Below are 21,284 nucleotides of genomic sequence, written 5' to 3'. Positions count from 1 at the left end.
TCTATCGGAGCCGTAGGTGATTGGGCCCTTTTGCTTTGGGCTGGATTTTGGTTTTGTCACTGTAGTTATGGAACCGGCCTAAAATGGACCTAGGGCCTCCGGCAGTCCCCTCCCCACACCCCAGCTCTGTGAATCCTCTCGATCTTCGCCTCATCAATGGAGTCATCCTCGAATACCAGACTTGTAACTTCGTGAAGTGTTCTTTTCAGGTCCTGCTCCAATTCCCCTTCATTGTCCAGGATGCCAAAGAGTCAAGTTTTTACGCCTTTCCCAACTTTTTTACAATCGTCCATCTTCAGACAGAATTCCTCATCTCGACTCTCCATGTCCATAATCCGTTGGTCCATTTGGGTCTCCAAAGTAGTCAGGGAGGTCTGGTTATTTTCGACTTCCTCTAAGCGCTCCTCCATCTTGTCTATCCTGCGGGTAATTTTGTCTACCCTACTGCCAATGTCTGCCCTCATGTTCCTTATTTCCTCCATCAGGGCGGTCACATCCTTCTTGGTTGCTGCCGATTCATCCACTGACGCCGCCATTTTGCTGTAAGTCGGGGTCTTTGGCCCAGGTCATTGTGGGTTATATTTGTAGGTGGCTAACTTCTGCCGTGCGTCCATACACTTCCTTCACTGCCACTTGCGTGACCTTCAGTACACTCCGACTGGTAGTCTTCTCCGATGGATGGTAGCTGCTGCGCCGCCGCGATGCGTCACACAGGTGGATGAGGGGAGGGGCGAGCCGAGCCCTTGAGTGGCTCACAGAGCGATGGGCTACCCTATCAGTGATCCTTCGGTGTTACGGCAGCTAGGCTGCGTCCGTTGTCAAGTGCGCAGCGCTGCTCAGTACCCTCCTCTGGTGTGCCCTTTCAAGGGGCATGTTCTGTCACTTATTGCCTGTTTCTCCAGTGGCCAGGGATCAACTGAGTCATTGCATCCCCATCATTGCCAACGTGGCGGGCACACGCCCCAGTACCGGGGGCCCACACCACAGAGGTTCAGGGTTTGGCCTTTAATCTGTTTCGCTGCCTTGCCTCTATCTTAGTGTCAGCCTCCGGCTCTCCCTGTCCTTCTGCAGCTTCAGGCCTACCAAGGCGAGTTCACATCCTGCTAAATCAGTGCCTCAGGTGCAGGTCGTTGGGGTCTCCTTGAACCAGGGAGGAGGGCACACGCCTCAAAATCGGGGGCCCACCCTTCCCTGGGCATACAGGGCTCCTCTGCTCGGTCTTCCCCGGATGTCCACCGGGTCCTGGGGCTCAATGTGGGTAAATTATAGACACCTACTCTAGGTGCGGAGGGCGAATCGTGGTCAACGGAGGAGACCCCACAGATGGTCAATAAGGTTGCTTGTTCCCCTACTCTGATCCCCCCACAATCTTGCAGCCGTCAGTGCCCCCTGGGAAGGGGGCCGTTATCCCTGGGACATTCTTCATGCAAGGCGTGGGTCCAGGGCTCCACAGGGTATGAGTGCCCTCCCCAATGGTATATTCCGCTATTTCACCACAAGAATGGCTGATCCAGTGGATCCAATCCCCAGACAATGTCAAGCATATGGGCACTCCACCCACCAGTCGCCCAGCTCCTCTATTTTCCCAATAGTGCAGGCAGCAGATGGGCCTCCCTATTAATCTCCTTGTCTCCGTGATGTAATTGTCCGACCACAGGGGCCGGGAATGGTGAACTCCCAGAGCAACCTCACCAACAGTATGCGGTCACAGCCGCTGCTCCTATACTTCGGAAATGTCTTATTGGCAGGTGGTGCAGGGGATGCAGAGTAAGGCCAGTGCCTGTTCACATGCTACATAGTTCCCTGGCAGGCCCATACTGGGCAGGCCGAGCAGATCTTCTCGGTCCGCCCAGGTGGGTGCAGACCTCTAGCACTCCGTTGCTCTCACACCCTAGGGGGTGTGAGTATCACCGCCCACTCCCGCCTACCCCAAGTGCACCAGCTCCTCGGCTTCTACTCACGGGCCGCCTCCACTGTCCAGAGTGTGCCGCGAACTGCCACCAGGGCCGGCGGTGCACCACGCCAGCCTCTCAGCCACCAAGCAATCCCAGAGCCGGCTCGTGTCGCTTCTCCCAACACCTGGTTGGGTCTGCACAGCTAGCCACGTGGGGGAGATGGTTAGGGTGTCCGGGGCCTCCCGTCGGCAGTTGCCATGTCCCACAGATCTTATCCAGTCTCAGCGGAACCATACCCATCCTCCTTCATACGCAGCTCCTTAGGAAGCAGGGTTTTCACTTTCGGTTTCACTGCCGTATTCTGAAGCCCTTTTTCTGAGTCCAGGGCCAATTTTTTCGCCTTACTTTCGGACAGCAATTGCAGGGATAGTTCTCACCTCTCACTGTCCAGTCTATTTTGGGGGAGGGTACAAGTGGCGGCTCAATCCACTTTATGGGACCGTAAGAGGAGAGCTATACAGAGGCTTCCCGCATCTACGTGCCCCCTAGTGGCCTCCCTACACTTTGTGTGCTGTAAAGCAAGTGACAATAGATAAGTTATTGCAAAAGCCCAATTCAGAAAACCAATGGCCTAACACAGTGAAAGCAGTAGAAACATTACCCTGCCTTATAAAATAAGGCCCCTAACACTTACGAAGTCCTACCTGCGAAGGTAAGTAGGCCCAGTACCTTTACATGTGCCCGAAAATATCTTTTGTAGGGAGTCGGCAGACTTTAAAGTGAAGAAACAAGTAGCGGCAAAGCCAACAGGTGAGTAAACTGGTCCACTATTGAAAGAGCAGGGGGACGTTAGATAGATATGGGGTCCCCTCTCAATCCCACCACTCTAGGGGTAGTCCAGGGGAGAATCCTTAGCCAGAACGCCGTCAAACACAACCAGACAAGGAAGAGATAGGGTCAGGATTTTGCGCCCATGCAACTATGTGGCGGAATGATGGAAACAGCTATGAAGTCTCACCACCCTTCTCAGATTCCACTCAGAACCAACCTTATGGTTCCTAGATTTGCTGGGTCCATTTACTTCAATCATTGGTTCCATTGCAGGGGGTTCACGTGCCGTGGTGTAGGGGTCAGGTTTGTTGTCAGGATTGGGTCTGTCTGGGCAATTGCTGCCTACTCCGACAAGATGGTTCCTTAAGCTTTGTTGCTGGATGACTCAGACACCCGCTGAGATTCAGACCAACACAAATCCCACGACGACATGACACCCCCCAGGCCACAATGGAAGCGAGCTGCATTTAAAGAACTCTGTACTCAGGTGGCGAGAAATAAACTATTCCAAGAAGGCCCCTCTTTAAGATGGAGAGCTGCAGCTGAAAAAGCCCTGTTCTTGGGCAACAAGCTGGAGACTTCTGAAGTTCCAAGCCGAAACTTAGAAAGGGGGCCAATGCACAGCAGATGCTCTAGACAGAGCTGACCAGCCCACACGTTGGTTCTGGGACACTCCCAAAGACTCCAGAGGGCAGGATGAGCATGCACGTGTCCCACCAGACCGAGGGTCGAAGCATCAACAAGGGTCTTCAGGAGATCAATCCAGAGAGGCAGGGCTAGGCTGGAGGCAATGCTGGATTTCTTCAATGGGTGTCCTCGGATTCTCAGCGGGCTGCAGCTCTTCTGAGGAGTCTTGGTTCCAAACAACGATCTGAAGTGGATGCTGGACTACTCCTTTTAGCCTAAATTCAAGCCCAGCAATGGACAGGATTTGCACCATTCAAACTGGTAAGAACTGTCCAGTCATGGACAACCTCATGCCACAAATCTGCCCAGCAACAGACATAACCCTGTCCAGGGTGTGGTTTGGGACCAGACCGTCCCAACCCCCACAACCCGCCAGATGCTCACAATGCCGCTTTGCCCTCCATATATGGCATTTGCTGAACTGAGAGGCAGGACAAAGGACAAGATGGACAAAGGACAGGGGGACATACAGGTGGCATGACCATTTTAATACTCAAAATGGCATTATGAAGTAAATGCAAAAGTGTTTGTGAGAAAAAAACTTAAACCACGCTAAAAACATATCAACAGCCAGCAGCTTGTCTTGGATGCAGCATGAAAGTAACAGAATATTACTAAAAGAACATGAAAAGGGATGCAAAGTACCCCTCCAGCAGTCTACTGCAGGGTGATGTGTGCAGCCTAAAAATAGCAACAAATCACTCAAAGGAAGACAGGGTCCCTCTGCTTTGGTAGCCATAGAGACTGACCAGTGACCCTAAAACAGATGAGCGACGCAAGAGAAGTAAAGCAAAAAGGCTTTACTTAAACTCCAAAAGACGGGACAGCAAAGAACAGCAGCAACACATTGATGGGCTGATGTAAAAAAAAGAAAATCTTGCCTAGCAGGGGTTCTTAGGAATTCTTTAGTACAACTGGAATTCTTCTCCTAGACCCCCAGTTCCCCAGACATTGTGGGCACCTTTTCTCTGGTGTCTCACTAGGAAGGCTACCTACGTGTAATTTTGAATCCAGTGTTCTTGATGTAGGCTTCATCTATTGGGGGTCTAAGGAAACTTTACAGTGCTCACTGGGATTAAGAAGAGACAACAGGAATTTCTAAAATGGTCTCGTCCCCTCCCAGTAAGCCTGCAGGGTCTCCTCCTTTTCCTCAGAATTGGCAGGTTGGGCAAAGAAGTGGGACTCACTTAAATAAGGGAGTCTGACAGTGAGATCGAAGCTAGAGGTGCTGGGGTTTGGGCTGGTGATGGACTGTGGAGCCTGGGTGATAAGCCATACACCTCCTCGAGGCCCTACCGTTCTTCTGGGAAGTCCCCTAGCTCATCCTCTAAGAACTCCAGGCCAGAACAGACACCTTTCTCATGAAACCTCTGAGCAAATCTAGCCAGACTGCCTCCTGGTAGCTGGCATGTATTTCTTAGCAAGACGCAGAGGTTCCAGTACCAGGTGACGGAGCCGTACAGCAGGACAAGGATGCAGAACATCCAGCCCGAGCTCTGGTGCATGCAGTAGGAGGTGAAAAAGATCCTCTATTGGCCCGAGAAGGCTCAACTGGCCTGGGTTCCTTTGTCTGCGCTGAGGCTGAAGTCACTGGTGTGTTTGTAAAATTATAAAGCATTTTCAGCCTGCATTCCTCCCACTGAGCCTGGGTACAGGAGGCAGTGGGAACGGTAAAAAGACACAAGTAGGTGGGGATTCCTCCGACTCCACCCACCTCCCAAAACCAGACAGTGGGGGTGCCTTCTCCGGGATGAAGAAGAATGGTTCTTGGACCACAAGGGACTTTGTGAGGGTGCTCTTTTCCTTATGCTTTTCAGGGGGCTTGAAGGGGCCAGGTCTTAGTAGGGTTTGGTAGAGAGGGGTAACGAATTTTGCTGCACAACCTTTGGGCGCATGGGCTGGAAGGACAGCACGTGGTGGTGGGATCCGAGCCGAGACACAAAACACAGTGCTGGTGTGGATCTGACTCGGCATCAGAAATACACTATCTGCAAACCTTACACTGAGAAACAATGTGACTATCCAAAATCAGAATTCAGAGTATGCCGGAAAAAGGAAATTCTGTCATGGGGTGAAACTGGCTCCATATAAACACCACCCATGGCATCCCATCCGGAGTCATGGGCACCAATGAAGAACAAACAGGAGGCGGCAGTGTGTCCCCTGGAAGCTGAAAAGGTTTCCAAACCCAAACTTGCACCTGGAAGGATATTTCTAAGAAGAGGAGCCAACGGGAGGAAATAATCCATTAGGAACATACTTCCTTCTTAAAATAGCACAACAAATGATTACATTCAAAAAAGTATTATTTTCCTACTACATGTGTGTAAAATTTCCAATCGAATTCTGTATGTGTGATCATCTGTATCAGAAACACCCCAATGATATTCCAAGAATTGCCCAAAGCTGATCGGCCAAAATAGACCACTACTTGTGAGCCAGGGAAGTCGGCTGCCCAGCTGTTCTGCAGTTTCCCTCCTTCCCTGAATACTGTTCTTACATTCTCAAACTGCAGGATCCTAGAAGAATGCCACAGTATCTTTTCTATTCTCAGAGCCCAACACACCACACAGTTATTGTGCGTGTCCGTGAGGGACATCTTCGAGTTGCAGTCCTTGCAGCATTTCAATAACAATGGTTTTGGCCTCTGCCATTCTGATGCTTTTAATCGAAAAGGTTTTGAGCCGTTTTTGGTAACACTGTGCTGATTGTGCAGAAAAAAGTAACTGAAGTAAAGGGGAGTAGTGCAATCCTCTGAGTTGGTGGTTGATGTCACGTCCAGAGTCGAGGAGTGGCAGGGTCGAGACACGAGGTAGTCGAGAGACGTCGTGGAGCTGCACTACGCCCCCTGTTGAAATCCGAGCAGCTGATGCTTGATGGGATCTCTCTCAAGATGAGGAATTTGTGGGAGAATATAATACATTGAAGTAGGTGTATTCAAATGGGGCCTGTGCATGCTCGGCTTATGAGTTTGGCTGCTCAAAGAATATGGGACACTAGCCTGATCGTGAGACTTGAGGAGGGTGGAAAGGGGTTTTCTGAAAACTCAAATATTCCCTGTTGCAATAGTGAGACTGGAAAAATGGGAGAGGTTGCGATTAAACCCAAATATTACTTGGTGTAATAGACTGGCGGACAGGCATTGAAAATCCAAATATTCTTGAGGTTAGAGGGAGATCTGAGGGTAGAGTGAGACCCAGGAAAGGCCATATTGACAACCTCAGATATGTTTAAGCGCAGAGTGGCACTCAAAGAGGGAGAAGAGCCAGAAAACCACCAATATGCCTGAGTTTCATTGGAGACAGAGGCTAAAGTGAGATGCAAAGCGGGGTAGTTTCTTACATTCCTGTAGCTGCAAAGAGTCTTGAGGAGAGTGGCTGAGTAAATCTATAAAACCCACAGAGTAGAGAGAGAATCAGAACATAGAAAGCCTGCAACCCGCTGATTAGAAGATTCAGAGTGGGAGAGAATCTGTAATAAAAGACTGACACCTTTGTGGCATATTTCATTTAAATTCCCATTACTGTGTGCAGCTTGCCTCCTTAATCACATTCCATCACAGGGAGCCCAGAAAGATGGATCTCACATTCTCTAACAGGTTACCATTCCCTGCGCACTGAAGACTTCCCAGCATATTAAGGTTCAGATAATTGTTCTCTTCTACCATCCCCGCCCTACCGATGGATATGGTTGCCTACCATCTGTTACTTCGAGTTCATGGCCCATGGGTTGAGAGGCACCGGAAGCGATGGAATCTGGCCAGAACCTCTGCACAGGGCGATTCTGGGCCGTCTTTTTCTTAGTCTTAGGGGCTTCACTGCAGCTGGAGTCCAGCATCGGTTGAAGAATACGTCTCCGAGCGTTGATAAACCTAAAGAAATTAAAGGCAGACATGTGGACCAGTATGAATGAAATCTGATCTCAAAAGGAAAATCTTCACAAACGATAGAAACAGTCAATGTTAAGCAGCAGTTGTCTGCTGGAGGAACTCTAAAGCCTTCATTAACAGACAATGCGTCCGTGCACAATCCATGCTCTGGCTAATTTCAGACAAAGAGGGAAAAGATTCACCAGCATTTACAAACGTTGTGCAACTCAGAACGTTCTAACAAGTGGGAAGACTGCTATCAAGTTGATGGCAGTGGATACAGTCCATGTACACATGTATGAAGCCAGGGACTCGGGTGCAGTCCTTTCCTTCCCATGTGCCCTAAGTACCACCCCACTGACTGGGTCTACTATGCGTCTCCCAAACAACCTCGGAACCAGTGCTCCAGATAAGATTTGGATGTGGGAGATTTTTACTCCCCATTTTTTGAAGTTGGGAGTAAAATTATTTTTATGGGAGTAAAAATAAAATACTCCCATTGGAAATTGGACTTATATAGTGGGTAAAAATTGTTTTTTAACTGGATAACGGAAATGTTTTTGTAATAGCTATTTCTTCGTACCTCAGGCAGTAATAATAGCAGCTTCCTCGGATGATGTGTGTGTGAAAGCAGGGACACAAGGCGTGGGATAAAAGACAACTGCTACAACGAGTCTTAAAAAAAAATCTATCTTACGCCCATTCTTTTCTATTTGTAATGTGCAAAAAAGTTAAACAGCGCTGGATAATATGAGATTGGCAGAAACATTGCCCAACATAAACCAGGCAAACCTTTCTGTTGGATCCTTTTGCCTCTGCTATGTAACTGGTGGATGCCTATGCAAACAGGCTAATGCCTTTATAATACTGCCGAAGCTGCATTGGCTAGGATCGGGTTAGCATATGTTGCAAATTGGATGAACTACCATTTTGATTTGGAGACTAGGATACTATAACTGATACCTACTATTCAAAAAGGTTCTGTGTCTTTTTACCACTGATGGTATGCAATCCACGTTTCATGTGGCTCAATATTAGTTGCTCTACAAATGCTGTCTTTCACGTCGCCTGTATGCATTTAGCTTTAATGCCCCCTCCTTACATGTCGCTTTTCAAGCATTTCTTTTTGGAGGACCTCCCAAAGTGATCCCAACCAGAGCGGCTCCCTCTGCCCGGCGATGACCCTAAAATGCACCTTGTGCACCCCTCTCATATGCCCCTTAGTGACCCTTCTTTGACTTAAGCTGGCGAGAAGTGGGTGATCTTGCAACATAGCTCCCAGTTTGGAGTGCTTGGGCAAAGTCCCATGTTTGGGGTTAGTAGATGATTGGTGAAGCCATGGGTACCAGGTGCCATCACCCCCCTTGGTGATGCAGGGGCCGAAGGAGGTAAAGAAATCCATCTCTGACCCATGGTATTCAACTGTCTTCCCAACTCTGCCCTGCTATCCCGCCTCCCAAAGCCTCTATGTCGGCCCCAACCCTTGGACCACCTTGTCCCTAAAGGATCCTTTTCTCACCAGTCTTCATGGAAACTATGGCAGGCATCAGTAAAAAGGGTGCATTTCAGTAAATAGTTTAGTCTTGCAGATTTGCTGCAGGCCAGCACAGCGCAACCTACAGCAATAGTTGAATGCACACTTCCCTCTGTGGGCCAACAACACTGAACAATGGGAGTTTCTATGTGGATTTGAACAATGAATTGGAAGCCACAGAGAAAAGGATCAGTGTAAACAACCGTGGCAAGGATTTTACAAGCAAAATGGCAGACAGCCCAGCTAAGGGTTCAGCCCGCAGAGACGTGTACATCAACCAAGAACAGCTTTGTGGCAACACTTGAATATGGAGAGCCAATCACTGCACCCAGCTTGTTGGGCTCTTATACCTGAGCGAGGTCTGGTGTTTGTGGGCCATGGGTACTGTTTGGTACATCATTTTACATTCCTTGCTAGGGCTGTGGAATAATGTAAACTAAAGGCAAGGTAGGCTTTTCAATCAAAACAAAGACCAAACTCTCTGTAGTGGCAGCTGTGGCAGAGCAATCAGGCCCAACTCTAGGGTAGCGGCAGGTAGTGGAGAACAGTTATTACCAATAATTACCCCTGTGCATAAACCACACGGGTACACTGCAAAATATACACTATTATAAAATGACACAAGTACTTATACATAGCACATAGTGGACACAGTACATGTATAAAAACAGCAAAGGCTCATAGACGGACCATGCCCTGTCCTAAGATAAATAGAGGCCCAAATCTGGCCTGGTGGTAGGCGTCATAGAAAGAAGGCTAAGGGGTGGAGAGAAAAAAGATCCCTCGATAACAGTAACACACATTTACACAATCATAACGCCACACATGGATGATCACAATGAGCCTCATTACAACTCTGGCGGTAGCCGGAGTTGCATTTTTTCCAGCACCCACGAATGGGCAAGAACCGGGTCATGCCGAGCTCGGCGGACCCGGTAATTGCCCATTTGCGGGTGTCAGAATCAAGGGTCTCCCGATCCCCATTCTGCCCCATAGGGCTGAATGGGGATGGGGAGGTCGGATGCACCGGCACATACAGAGTTGTGCCGTTGCATCTAACGTGCTCTGCTCGCGGGTGCCGTTCCACCGCCAGGAAAAACCTGGCGGGTGAAACGGCACCCGCGAGCAGAGAAGGTAGTATGGTGGTCCAGTAACTACGGTACCGGCATACTTACCGGTACCGTAGTTCCCGGACAGCCATGCTTGTAATGAGGCCCAATAACTTCCCACACCGAAAGTATAGAGCCGCATTAATGGTACTGTACACTATATATTAAATATAGCACCCAGAGGGCCATCAAAGGATTTGACATAATTAGGCTAATATTATCAGAGCCATAAATTCTCATTACACCCCTATAAATTCAGTGATACATAATAACCAACAGTTAGATACAGTAGCAGCATATTTCCATAGGCAAGAGCGTAATGCAGAGATTTAAAAAATGCATAATAATTCAGGGTTACAGGCTAACAGTCCAGACTATTCTTACGAACTGCAGAGATCCAGGGTGTCCCCTGGAAAGATTCTAGGCTACAGGTGAGAGTACCTTGTTAAAGTGCTTCATAGGATTTCATGGGGCACATTCAATAGGCATGCCACAGATATGGCCGATTTGGGGAAAGTCAGGAAAAGCTCAAGTCACTTCCCTGTAACTCCTGTTCTCCAGCATGGGGTCTGGCATGGATTCACATGCTCATGAATATTCCCCGCCGTTGGGCTGCAGTTTCACTTTCACTTTAAAACTGTATTTCCCCTCTAAACCAATCACTGTCCTCTGGGTCATACTGCCCCCATCCAATGACAGTCCTCTCCCTAAACTCCACCCCTGGCGGCCATCTTTCAGATTAGGTAAGCACGTAAAGTGGCAGTATGACCAAGAAGAACTGCAGAGGGTTGGAGGGAGGGTTTGCATGTGAATCCATGCCAGGCCCATGCTGGAGAACAATAGTTACGGATTCGGGAAGAAGACAGGCAACACCAAAAATGTGTTAAGGTGGAATTCTGATGGTACCTTTGACATAAAGCTGGGGTGTGTACGCAGTACCACTTTCGAAGCGTGGAATGACAAGTAAGGCTGCTTGCACCCTGGCCGAGGTGATAGCCACGGCGAAAGCAGTCTTCCACAAGAGAAACCTGAGCGGGGCCTGATGCATAGGTTCGAAGGGAGCTGCCATGGGCTTAGTTAGCACAACATTGAGCTCCCAAGCCGGGGCAGGGGCCTTCACCGGCGGGAAAGTCCTTTGAGGAATACCTTGACGAGCCTGTGAGACCACAGCGACTGTCTGCCTGGGGACCTGGTGTACCTGGATATGGCAGCAAGGGGCACCTTGATAGAGGCGTGAGCCAGTCCCCCTTTGGCCAGGGAATGCAAGTAAGGTAGAAGTTGTGGAGCCGCGACATGCAGAGGGGTAATCTTCTGAGTCTCACACCACACAGAGAACCAAAGCACTCCAGCCTAAACGAGGCTCTGGCCCTGGCCAGGATGTCCTTACATTTTGGAGGTTATGCTTTACCCGCAGACTCTAGGGCTGCAGGAGCCATGCTATCAGGTTCAGAGACTCTGGGTTGTGATGCAGGATACCCCCCACCCCCAAGTCTGTCAAGAAGGTCTGGGGACAGCGGCAGCCGGATGGATGGGGCCACTGACAAATGTAAGTCCGGATACCAGACAAGAATCGGCCACATGGGATTAACGAGTATTATCCTGAAATGGCACCACGTGTGTTGATCACATGTAAGGGGAGTGGAAATGGCGGGAAGGTGTTCAGGAACCGCCCCTCCCACGGGAACGAGAACGCATCCCCCATGCTCCTTGGTTGAGGGCTGGTGAACCTTTGGCACTTGGTGTTCGCCACTGACGCGATGAGGTCGATCTGAGGCTGGCCATATTTTCTGAACAGAAAATCCACCTGGTCCTGGCGAAGTTCCCGCTTGTGGCAAGAACGCAGATCCCTGCTGAGCGAGTCCAAAATGGTGTTCTTGACTCGCGCTAGGTGAAATGGAACGAGGAACATGCCTTGACGAACGGCCCAGGTCCTGAGCCTCCTGGGAAATCACTGGTGTACGGGTCCCCCCCTTGTTTCCGGATGTAGAACATGGTGGTGGTATTGTCGGTGAAGATCCTCACCACCTTGCTCTTCAACGACAGTAGGAAAGAATTGAGGGCCAAGAATACGGCATGACGTTCCAGGACATTGACGTGTAGGTCCTTCTCCTCCGGTTGCCAGAGGCCTCTGGCGTGCAACTATCCGGTGAGGGCTCCCCATCCCTCTAGAGAGGCGTCCATGGTGACTGTCTCCTGGTAAGGAGGGACCTGAAACGGAGCTCCCTGGACGAGATGTAGCCATACACCCCACAACTGAATCGCCCAACGGAACTCCTCGTTGAGTGAGATCTTGTACGCAAAGTTCCCCGACACCTGCGTCCACCACGAATCCAGGAACTCCTGGAGAGGTCTCATGTGAATGCTGCGTAGGCGAACGAGGCTGATGCAGGATGACATCATGCCCAGCAACGACTTGATGGAATGAACCGTCGCCGTCTACACCGATGACAAGCGCTGTACTTTGCCTTGTATGACTCTCACCCTCTTCTCGGAGGGCGACGCCAAACACATCACTGTTTTGAGTCGGACACCTAGAAACAGCGTGTTCTGAGGTGGCTTCAAGCAATAGTTTGGATAGTTTATGAAGAACCCCAACTCTGTCAGCAGATGTACAGTCTTTGATGTGTGTTCGCCGGCCAGAGCGTGCTAGCGGGAATGCACCAGCCAGTCGTCCACGTAGGGGTATACGTGGATGCCTTGCAGACAAAGATGTGCCACCAGGCCCAGGCACTTAAACACCCTGAGGGCTGATTTCAGGCAGAAAGGCAGTGCCTTGAACTATGAACCGTAGGAACATGCAGTGTTTCTTGTGAATGGGATGTGTAAGTAGGCGTCCTCCAGATCCAACAGCGTCAGACAATCTCCTTGCTCCAGCTGGCAGAGCATGTGTTGCAACGTGACCATACAGAACTTTTGGGACTTCAAGTACTTGTTGAGACGACGAAGATCTAGGATCGGCCTTTCACCCCCCCTGTTTTCTTTCTAGCCAGAAAGTATCTGGAGTATACTCCGGAGCCCAGAGACACTGGGGGACGGGCTCTATTGCCCCCTTCTGTAAAATGGCATGCACCTCATGCAGAAGCTGCGGTCAGTGCTTTCTTGTTGCTGAATCGGCGGAATACGAGAACACCTGCGTTGGCAAAATTATCTCGGAGAGCAACTTGAGGACTTCCAACAATGAAGCATGCAGTAAAAATCTGATTGGAGCTAAGGGAAAGAACGATCATTGGAAAGGGGCAGTATGACCCAGAGGACAGTGATTGGTTTAGAGGAGAAATACAGTTTTCAAGTGAAAGTGAAACTTTTTTTCTGTTAGTGAGGATTCCCAGCCTGACAACAGAGAATTTGTATTTGTATTTATTTATTTGTAATGCGCACCTAACCCAAGGATAGCCAGGCGCAAAGGCAGCAAGAGGGTTGCAAAGCTTCGTTACGTACAGTGGGGTGAGGTCCAGCTAGGGTTACAGTGCCAGATGTATCACGCCAAATAGGAAGGGTAGAACATGTACACTAAAGGCAATACTATAAACATATTTACATTCAATGAGGAGCCACATGGTAGTGGCGCATCTGGGTCTCAGAGTCGTTATGAGTCGAGAGATTTGAGCCAGTGGACGGTCCTGGCTCTGAACTGGTGGTAGGGTAGGTCCTCCCTACAGGTAGGAGGGAGGGAGTTCCAGAATTGCGCTGCTTTTACTGGGAAGCTATTGCCTCCAGACATTGTACGTTTGAACCTGGGCACCAGAAGAAGGTTGGAATTGGCCGTTCTCGAGGGGCGGGAAAGGGTAGGTCTAGTAAATCTGGCGATGAGGTATTGGGTGGCTGCTTGGTGGAGGCATATGAATCAGGGACACCGATTTAAGGAATATCTTGTCCTTGGTGGATAGCCAATTGACAGATCTTCTGGAATATGAAATATGGGCTTTCTTCGGGATACTGAGGGCCGCTCTGAGGGCATTATTTTGGAGGATTTGGATTTTGTTAGAGATATATTTGTTGCAGCCTACATATAAGGCATTGCAATAGTCCAACTTGGACAAGATCAGTGCCCTGGCCAAGGTGGTACAGTTGGTGGGGGAGAGAATGGGTTTGGCTGCCCTGATGAGTTTGCAAGTGTAGGAAGTGGCGGAGGCCATTGCGTTCACTTGTTTGTTGAAGGTAAGGGTGGAATCTAGATAGAATCCGAGGGTTTTAACCTCCTTAGCTAGCATGATTTTGTTATCATCAATTATGAACAATGAGTATTTGTGGTCCAGTTTGTTGAGGTAGTGTGTAGAGCCTAGAATGAGAAGTTCCGTCTTGTCATCATTCAGGCATAGACCATGTGAGGCCATCCATGCCTGGATGATGAGGTACACTTTATTAACGAAGGCCAAATCCTTGTCATAATCCCCCGAAAACGGGATGAGGATCTGGGAATCATCTGCGTAATTAGTGTAGGTGATACCCAGATCGTCTAGATCATCAAAAAGGGGCTTCGTGAAAATGTTATAAAGTGTAGGGGAGACGCAAGATCCTTGAGGCACGCCGCACGTGATAGGGGTAGGGTCGGCTGCTGCTGATAATGAGAAGACTCTCATCGTACGGTTATTAAGGAAGGATTGGATCCAGTTGGTTGCTTCTTGACAGAAGTGGGCAGCTATTTGTAGGTGGTTGCACAAGATCTCATGGTCGACCAGATCGAAGGCTGCAGAGAGATCAAGGAGAAGCAATAATGCTGTCTTCCCCTGGTCTCTCAACTCGTCTATCTGTGCCTTGAGATCTATGAGTGCGGTTTCGGTTCTGTGTTGTGGCCTGAAGCCCGATTGTAGGGCGCCTAGGAGATGGAAGTGCTCAAGGTAGTGTTGGATCTGTTGGTATGCTATTTTGTCGATGATTTTAAGAAGGAATGGTACTGTGGTAATAGGGCGGTAGTTAGTTGGGGTGGAAGGGTCTAAATTCGTTTTTTTAAGCAGAGGGAGAACCCAGGACTGTTTTAAATTATTAGGTACGGTGCCTGATGTGAAAGACGCATTTATTAGTTTGGTAATAAATGGTGCAAGATCACGGGCAGCATCCTTAATCAGTTGAGCGGGGCATAGGTCTCCGCGGCAGTTTGAGGGTTTGAGGGTGAGAATGGTATTTTCTACCTCTTTGGTGGATACTTTGTGGAAGTTAAAGGAGGGGTTGTGCGCTGGGGGGGAGGATTGAGTCAGGTGGACCTTTTTGTGGGAGACGGTACTTGGTGGAGGAGAGCAGAGATTCTTTTTTAGTGCTTATCTTGGTCTTAAGGGAGGAGATTTTGTTCGCTAGGGTATTTTGAATGCCCGTGCACCAATTTTTATCTTTGATACACGAATCGGGTACTTGGATCAGGGATTCAACCTCTTTAAGTATTGTGAAAAGCGCTCTAGTGTTAGATTTAGCTTGTGAGATTCGCGTGCTATATGACGTTTGTTTGGCCAGTATAATTTCTTTTTTATATTGGGAGGCTAGACTACTCAAGTTTCATATTCATGAGCATGTGAATCCATGCCAGACCCCATGCTGGAGAAGACATGCATTACTTACCGTAATAGCATTTCTGATGATTGTATCTGCTAAGATTCACATGCTGTACATATAGTCCGACATCTAGTGGTAACTGCAGTGTATTGTATCTTGTCTTCCGAGGATCGAAAGGGGACGTCGACATGGGCGTGCCTGTAACACTATCCCGAACGTGACGTGTAGTGTACCCAAAATTCCTCACGCGTCAAGGTCCCTCCGATTGTATTTTTTCTGCTGTGAGGGACCCTTATGATTATCACGAGTGAGTACAGAAAAGAAAGAATAGTAGTGAGATGTCTATGTCCCTTCCATCCGAGCGGGGAGGAAGGGTGGGCGCATGTGAATCTAAGCAGATACAACCATCAGAAATGCTAATACGGAAAGTAATGCGTGTCTTCTGATGCTGGTTAATCTGCTTAGAATCACATGCTCTGCATAGACTAGCGAGCAGTACCCGGAGTTAGAGGTGCGATGTGAGAAAGAACAGCAGTGAAAAGATGTGTTCGTATTGCTTGTCCCACCTGAGAATCAGACCTAGAAAGAGTGTCTAGGCAATAGTGTTTTGTAAAGGTGTGTGCAGAACTCCAGGTTGCCGCTTTGCAAATGGACTCTAGGGGAACATTAACAATGAATGCTATGGAAGCCCCAGTGCCTCGAGTAGAGTCTGCTCTAGGCTTGAAGGGCAGATCTCTCTTAGCAAGAGTGTAACAGAGTGTGATGCAATTCACAATACAACTTGAGATAGCTGATTTAGAGACAGGATCCCCTTCTCTACCAGCTGCCACTGAAACAAAACACTTGTTTTGTTTGCCTTGGTGGTTTAGTTCTTTCCAGGTAAAACATGACTGCCTTGCGCACATCTAGTATGTGTAGGCTTCTTTCTGCCATGCTAGTGGGATTCTGGAAGAAAGTTGGCAGTTCTATAGACCGGTTCACATGGAACTTGGAAATAAATGGGGGCGCAAATCGAGGGTGAGTGCGCAGAACCACCTTATCTCTGTGGACTGTAATAAAAGGGTCTAGAACCGAAAGGGCCTGTAGTTCACTGACTCTCCTTATAGAGGTGATAGCCAATAGGAACGCGGTCTTATAGGTAAGAGCTTTGAGACTGCCTTCATGCATAGGCTCAAAATGAGACCCCTTAAGTGTAGTCAATACAACATTTAGGTCCCACCCGAGAGCCGGATCAGAAATGGGGGAATTAATCCTTTTTAACTCCTTCCATGAAAGCCTTGATAACTGGTATCTTCCACCACAACACCTTAGTGAACCTTCAGGGAATATAAAACCAGGCCTGAGTCTAGTAAGTGAGTCAGGTATAACACAATATGAGTGGGAGAGCAGTCAATGGGATTGATGCTCCTGGAATTGCACCAGATGACAAAGTGCTTCCATTTACTGGAGTAGCAATATCGGGTGTTGGATTTTCTTGCTTCCCTAAGTATGTCCATGCATCTCTGAGGAAGTTGGAGGTGCCCAAATGCTATGACCTCAGGAACCAGGCCGCTAAGTTCAGAGTTTGCGGGCATGCGTGAAGTGTTTCCCCCCTTTCCTGAGATAACATGTTTTATGGGCAAGGCAGTTTCACTGGGGGAGAGAGAGACATATCCATCAGATGAGAACCAGGGTTGGCAGGGCCACCAATACCATGGTGACTGGTTCCTGGTGCATCTTGTGCACAATCTTGTTGAGTAGGGGAGTCAGGAGGGTGGGGGTGGGGACGAAGAAGGGTAAACAAATCTCCCTGACCATGTTATCCAGAGACCGTTCTCCTTCAATCTCTGGGAAGCTCCATTCTGCAAAAACTTTGGAGACGTGGTCTTCGTGTAGTCGCCATTCGTACTCTCAGGGCACTGGGAAGTCTCTGCTGAGCACGTCTGCCAGAAGATTGAGTTCCCCTGGTACGTGTTGGGACAACAGGAATATCTTATGTTTGAGAGCCCATGTCCAAATGTTCTGGGACAGTTTGGATAGCCCTGGAGAGTGAGTGCCCCCTTGCTTGTTTGGGTAGTACATGGCTATGGTGCTGTCTGTGAGGATCAGGACCGTTTTCCCCTGTAACTGTGTCTGAAAGGCTTAGAGTGCTTTGAATACGGCTAACAGCTCCAACAGATTTATGTGGTTGGACGCTACCGCTGGGGACCAAACGCAGTACGCTGTCTGCTGAAGCAGGTGAGCCCCCCCACCCCGTGAGAGATGCGTCAGTCGTGAGAGTGGCTTCTACTGCAGGGGTGGTGAAGGACTTTCCCTTCAAGAGGTTTTCCCTCGACCACCACGGCAGAGAGAGAACGAGGGCTGCCGAGACAACCACTAGATCGTCCCATTGTCCGCTGGCCTGAAACCACTGGCTGTTGAACCACTCTTGCATGGGACCATGCGCAAACGTACATGAGGAACCAAGTAAATGCAAGACGCCATCATTCCTAACAGTCGTATGGCCTTGCGTACCGTACCTCTCGACTGGCTACATACTGAGGGATCTGAAACAGCATGTTTTGAACCCTCTCATTGGAGAGAAAGATGAGGTCGTCTTCTGTCCTAATTAGAGCTCCCAGAAACTGCTTGACTTGACTGCGGTCTAGGCTGGATTTCTTCTCGTTTATGGAGAATCCCATACTGAATAAGAGGTCTATCGTCTTTTGAGTGTTTGACAGGCATGTTCCGGTGGAGTCCCTTGTTATGAGCCAGTCATCGAGGTAAGGATAAACTGGAATGGATTCCCTGCGCAGATGTGCTGCTGCAACTTCCAGTACCTTTGTAAATACCCGTGGGGGCGAGTGTTAGGCAGAATCCTGTGCAGTTCCCTTAGGGAGCACTACAGAAGATTAAGACTACAGGTGAGAGCAATAAATCCCCTTTGGTATCAGTATGTACCACAAAGATTTAGTTGTTAGCTGTGGCTGAGCAGTCAGACTTATCTCAAGGGGGAGAGGAGCAGTATTCAGGGTTTACACAATAGGCCTTCAGTACTATGGGACAAGGAAACACGAACCAAAGCTTTGTAGTAAAAAGAATATATATTTATTTCATACACTTCTAGTTCAACACATCTATAACAGTTCTTAAGCAAGTTCAATGCGGTCAAAGAAAGTATACACAACTCCCTAGTTAAATTGTAGACAAGTTTGAGCAAGAGTGAAAACTGAGCAAAACGGCACAGTGAAAACCAAACACAAATGGCACTCTAGCAATTTCTCACAAGGAATGGAAAGCACAAGTTATACAGAAATATCTTCTTACACACCCGAGCAACACTCCCCATCAGTTTGTGGACCAGTTTAAGCAAGGCATTACATCAATATAGAAAATACTTAAATGAAAACGGAGCAAAATGGCACTTCACATGGTTGAAGAGAGGGGAGAAAAGGGTAGTTATAAGAAGTAGGTGCACCAACACAGTTCTAGTTAAGAACCAATCTAGAGAAGGCAGTTCATAACAAATTTAGCCAGAGTCAGTAGGCCTGTGCCAGAGTCAGTGGTACAGGGCAAGGGCCCAGGAGCAAAATGTTCTTGTATCTGCAGTCAAGTCTTTGGTTAATGATTTTGAAAAGGTGGATGCAGAAGGTGAAAGACAATGTTAAGAGAGAGGGGCAGCCAACCCAACAGGTATGTAAAGGATTTAAAACACCTTTACCTCTACCACGAAGAAAGGGCGGCCTGGCGGAACAATGTACCTTTAAAATGAAGAAATGGTTCCTGCGGTGGTGGTTATTCCTGGTAGTTCCTGCAGTTCAGGGGATCCAGCAGAGGATGAGAGGCTCTAGTCAAGGAGGAAGGTTCGAGTTACTGCACTACCCAGGGATGAAACCAGCCGCGGTGCAGCCCGACGAATAAAAGGTACGCTTCTTTAAATCGCGGTCCGGGTGGACTGGTGCCTGGCTATCCGGCCTCTGAGTACAGGGTACTGGCGATTCGACCAAGGCAGGTCCGGGAGGGTGATTGGCAAACTGGTTGGCAACACTAGCTCAAGGGAAGAAGGCTCTTTCAGATGAAGATCTTCTCTCGTCGTGTGGCGAAAAGTGGTGAGAGGCTGCAGCAGAGCTTCACCGGTGGTTCAGTCATCTTAGATGTCTTTGGCTCCTCTCCTCTTCAGCTTCTGAGTTCCAGTGGCGACGTCTTGCTCTTCTAGTCCTCAGGACCCTGCTTTTATGCAAAAACATCCCCATTCATACAGCCTAGCTGTCACTCACACAGTGGAGTGGTCATCTTGGCGGGAGACCCTCCAGCCTATCAGGATAGAGTGCGATATGAGTTGCTGAGGCAACCCTGTCCAAGGGTCCTACTCCCCCCTCCCACACAATGGACCCGCCCCAGACTCAGTGGCGCCGAAAGGAGGGCTTCTTGGCAGAAGCCTGCCAAAAGGACGAACAAAGGATCCCCGACCTGGGTTAGGAGTTTAGAGAAAGACACAAGAAAGAAGATATATTCAAGTTCTGGCAAATAAAAACTACCAGAGTAAAGTTAATATTAAAATACACCGGCGGTACGTTGGAGGCTGTCAGAAAATGTGGTAGCCTTGAACAATGGGAAAATCCCATAGGAAAATATTTGCGGTCGAACATTTACGGTAGTAACCACTGCCACCAGCCAGAAACATTTGAGAGAGGGACTGTATGGTACCCTCTCGAAAATGAACATAAGGGAAAAACTATTAACCCTTTCCAGTACCTCCATAGTAAGATGGGTTGTACTGGTTTAGTTCATAAAAAGTGACTAGTAAAGTCAATTGGGACTTTACATGCCCTGGGACACAGTAGTCAGTCCCAGGGTATGGAGTCTATGTTTGGGGGTCGCTATGACACCCATGTGTCACTGCATGGAGGGTGTTGTGTAACACATGTGAATAAAGATGGATCCTATGGAGGTGAGAAAAACCCATAGACATTAGACACAAAAATAGCCTAGAACACACATAGCAAAAATGCCTAAGAGTGGGAAAAAGAGTCTCACTCTTAGCAGGAGAAAAAACAAACCCTTCAAATCCAGCAAAGCTGCTGGGGGTCTCTATAGGTAAGGGAAATTAGCCATAGAATGAGAATTCTCCCTAACACTCGCGCCCCCACTCCCCAAACCAAGGAACAGGAGGATCTAATCCACTCCTGGATGAGTCTCTTACCTCTGGTCGGTATAAACATCCTAGAGAGACCATCAGCATTTTGGTGGCGACATCCTGACCTGTGGTCAATGGTAAAATCAAACCCTTGGAGGGAGATTGACCATCTTAGCATTTTTGGGTTTTCCCCTTTCATTTGCATCAACCATCTCAAGGGTTGGTGGTCTGTTTGAATGATGAAAGTAGATCCATACAAGTATGGTCTAAACTTCTTCAAAGCCCACACAATGGCAAAACATTCACTCTAAATAGTTGCCCACCTTGTTTCAGGTTCCTTCAGTTTCCTACTGATGAAGCAAATGGGGTGTTCCTTACCTTTCTCATCCAGTTGACGGAGTACTGCGCCTATACCTATATTGGAAGCATCTGTTTGTACAATGAAGGGTTGGTGGTAGTCAGGAGCTCTGAGAACTGGAGCTTGACAAAGAGCTTTCTTCAGGCTTTCAAAGGCCTGATTGCACTCCTCATCCCATTTGATCTTTTTAGGGAACTTAGGAGAAGAGATTACATTCAGTGGAGAAGCTATGGATCCATAGGTCTCAGTAAAATTCCTGTAATACCCAGTGAGGCCTGGGAAGGCTCTCACCTGGGTATGAGTATAAGAGGTTGTCCAATTTTGCACAGCTTCAATCTTGCTGAGAAAATGCCTCATTTCACCACCTCCTACCTCATGCCCAAGGTAGACCACTTTACTCTGACCAATTTGGCATTTACTTGC

At 48.5% G+C, this 21,284-nt stretch overlaps 1 protein-coding gene across 2 annotated transcripts in view; it reads right to left on the bottom strand.

Annotated features, from left to right (window-relative positions):
* PKNOX1 (PBX/knotted 1 homeobox 1) overlaps positions 1-21,284 on the bottom strand; it is an 817,124-nt gene that overhangs the window by 97,897 nt on the left and 697,943 nt on the right. For both annotated transcript variants that reach the window (XM_069635659.1, XM_069635660.1), the window contains one exon: positions 7,112-7,284. In XM_069635659.1, the coding sequence (XP_069491760.1) occupies positions 7,112-7,284 (173 nt within the window). The remainder of the gene's footprint in view (positions 1-7,111; positions 7,285-21,284) is intronic.

This window comes from Ambystoma mexicanum, chromosome 7p (genome assembly GCF_040938575.1).
Source record: "Ambystoma mexicanum isolate Mex_15411 chromosome 7p, UKY_AmexF1_1, whole genome shotgun sequence".
NCBI lineage: Eukaryota > Metazoa > Chordata > Amphibia > Caudata > Ambystomatidae > Ambystoma > Ambystoma mexicanum.
This window is presented reverse-complemented; position numbering and strand designations above follow the sequence as displayed.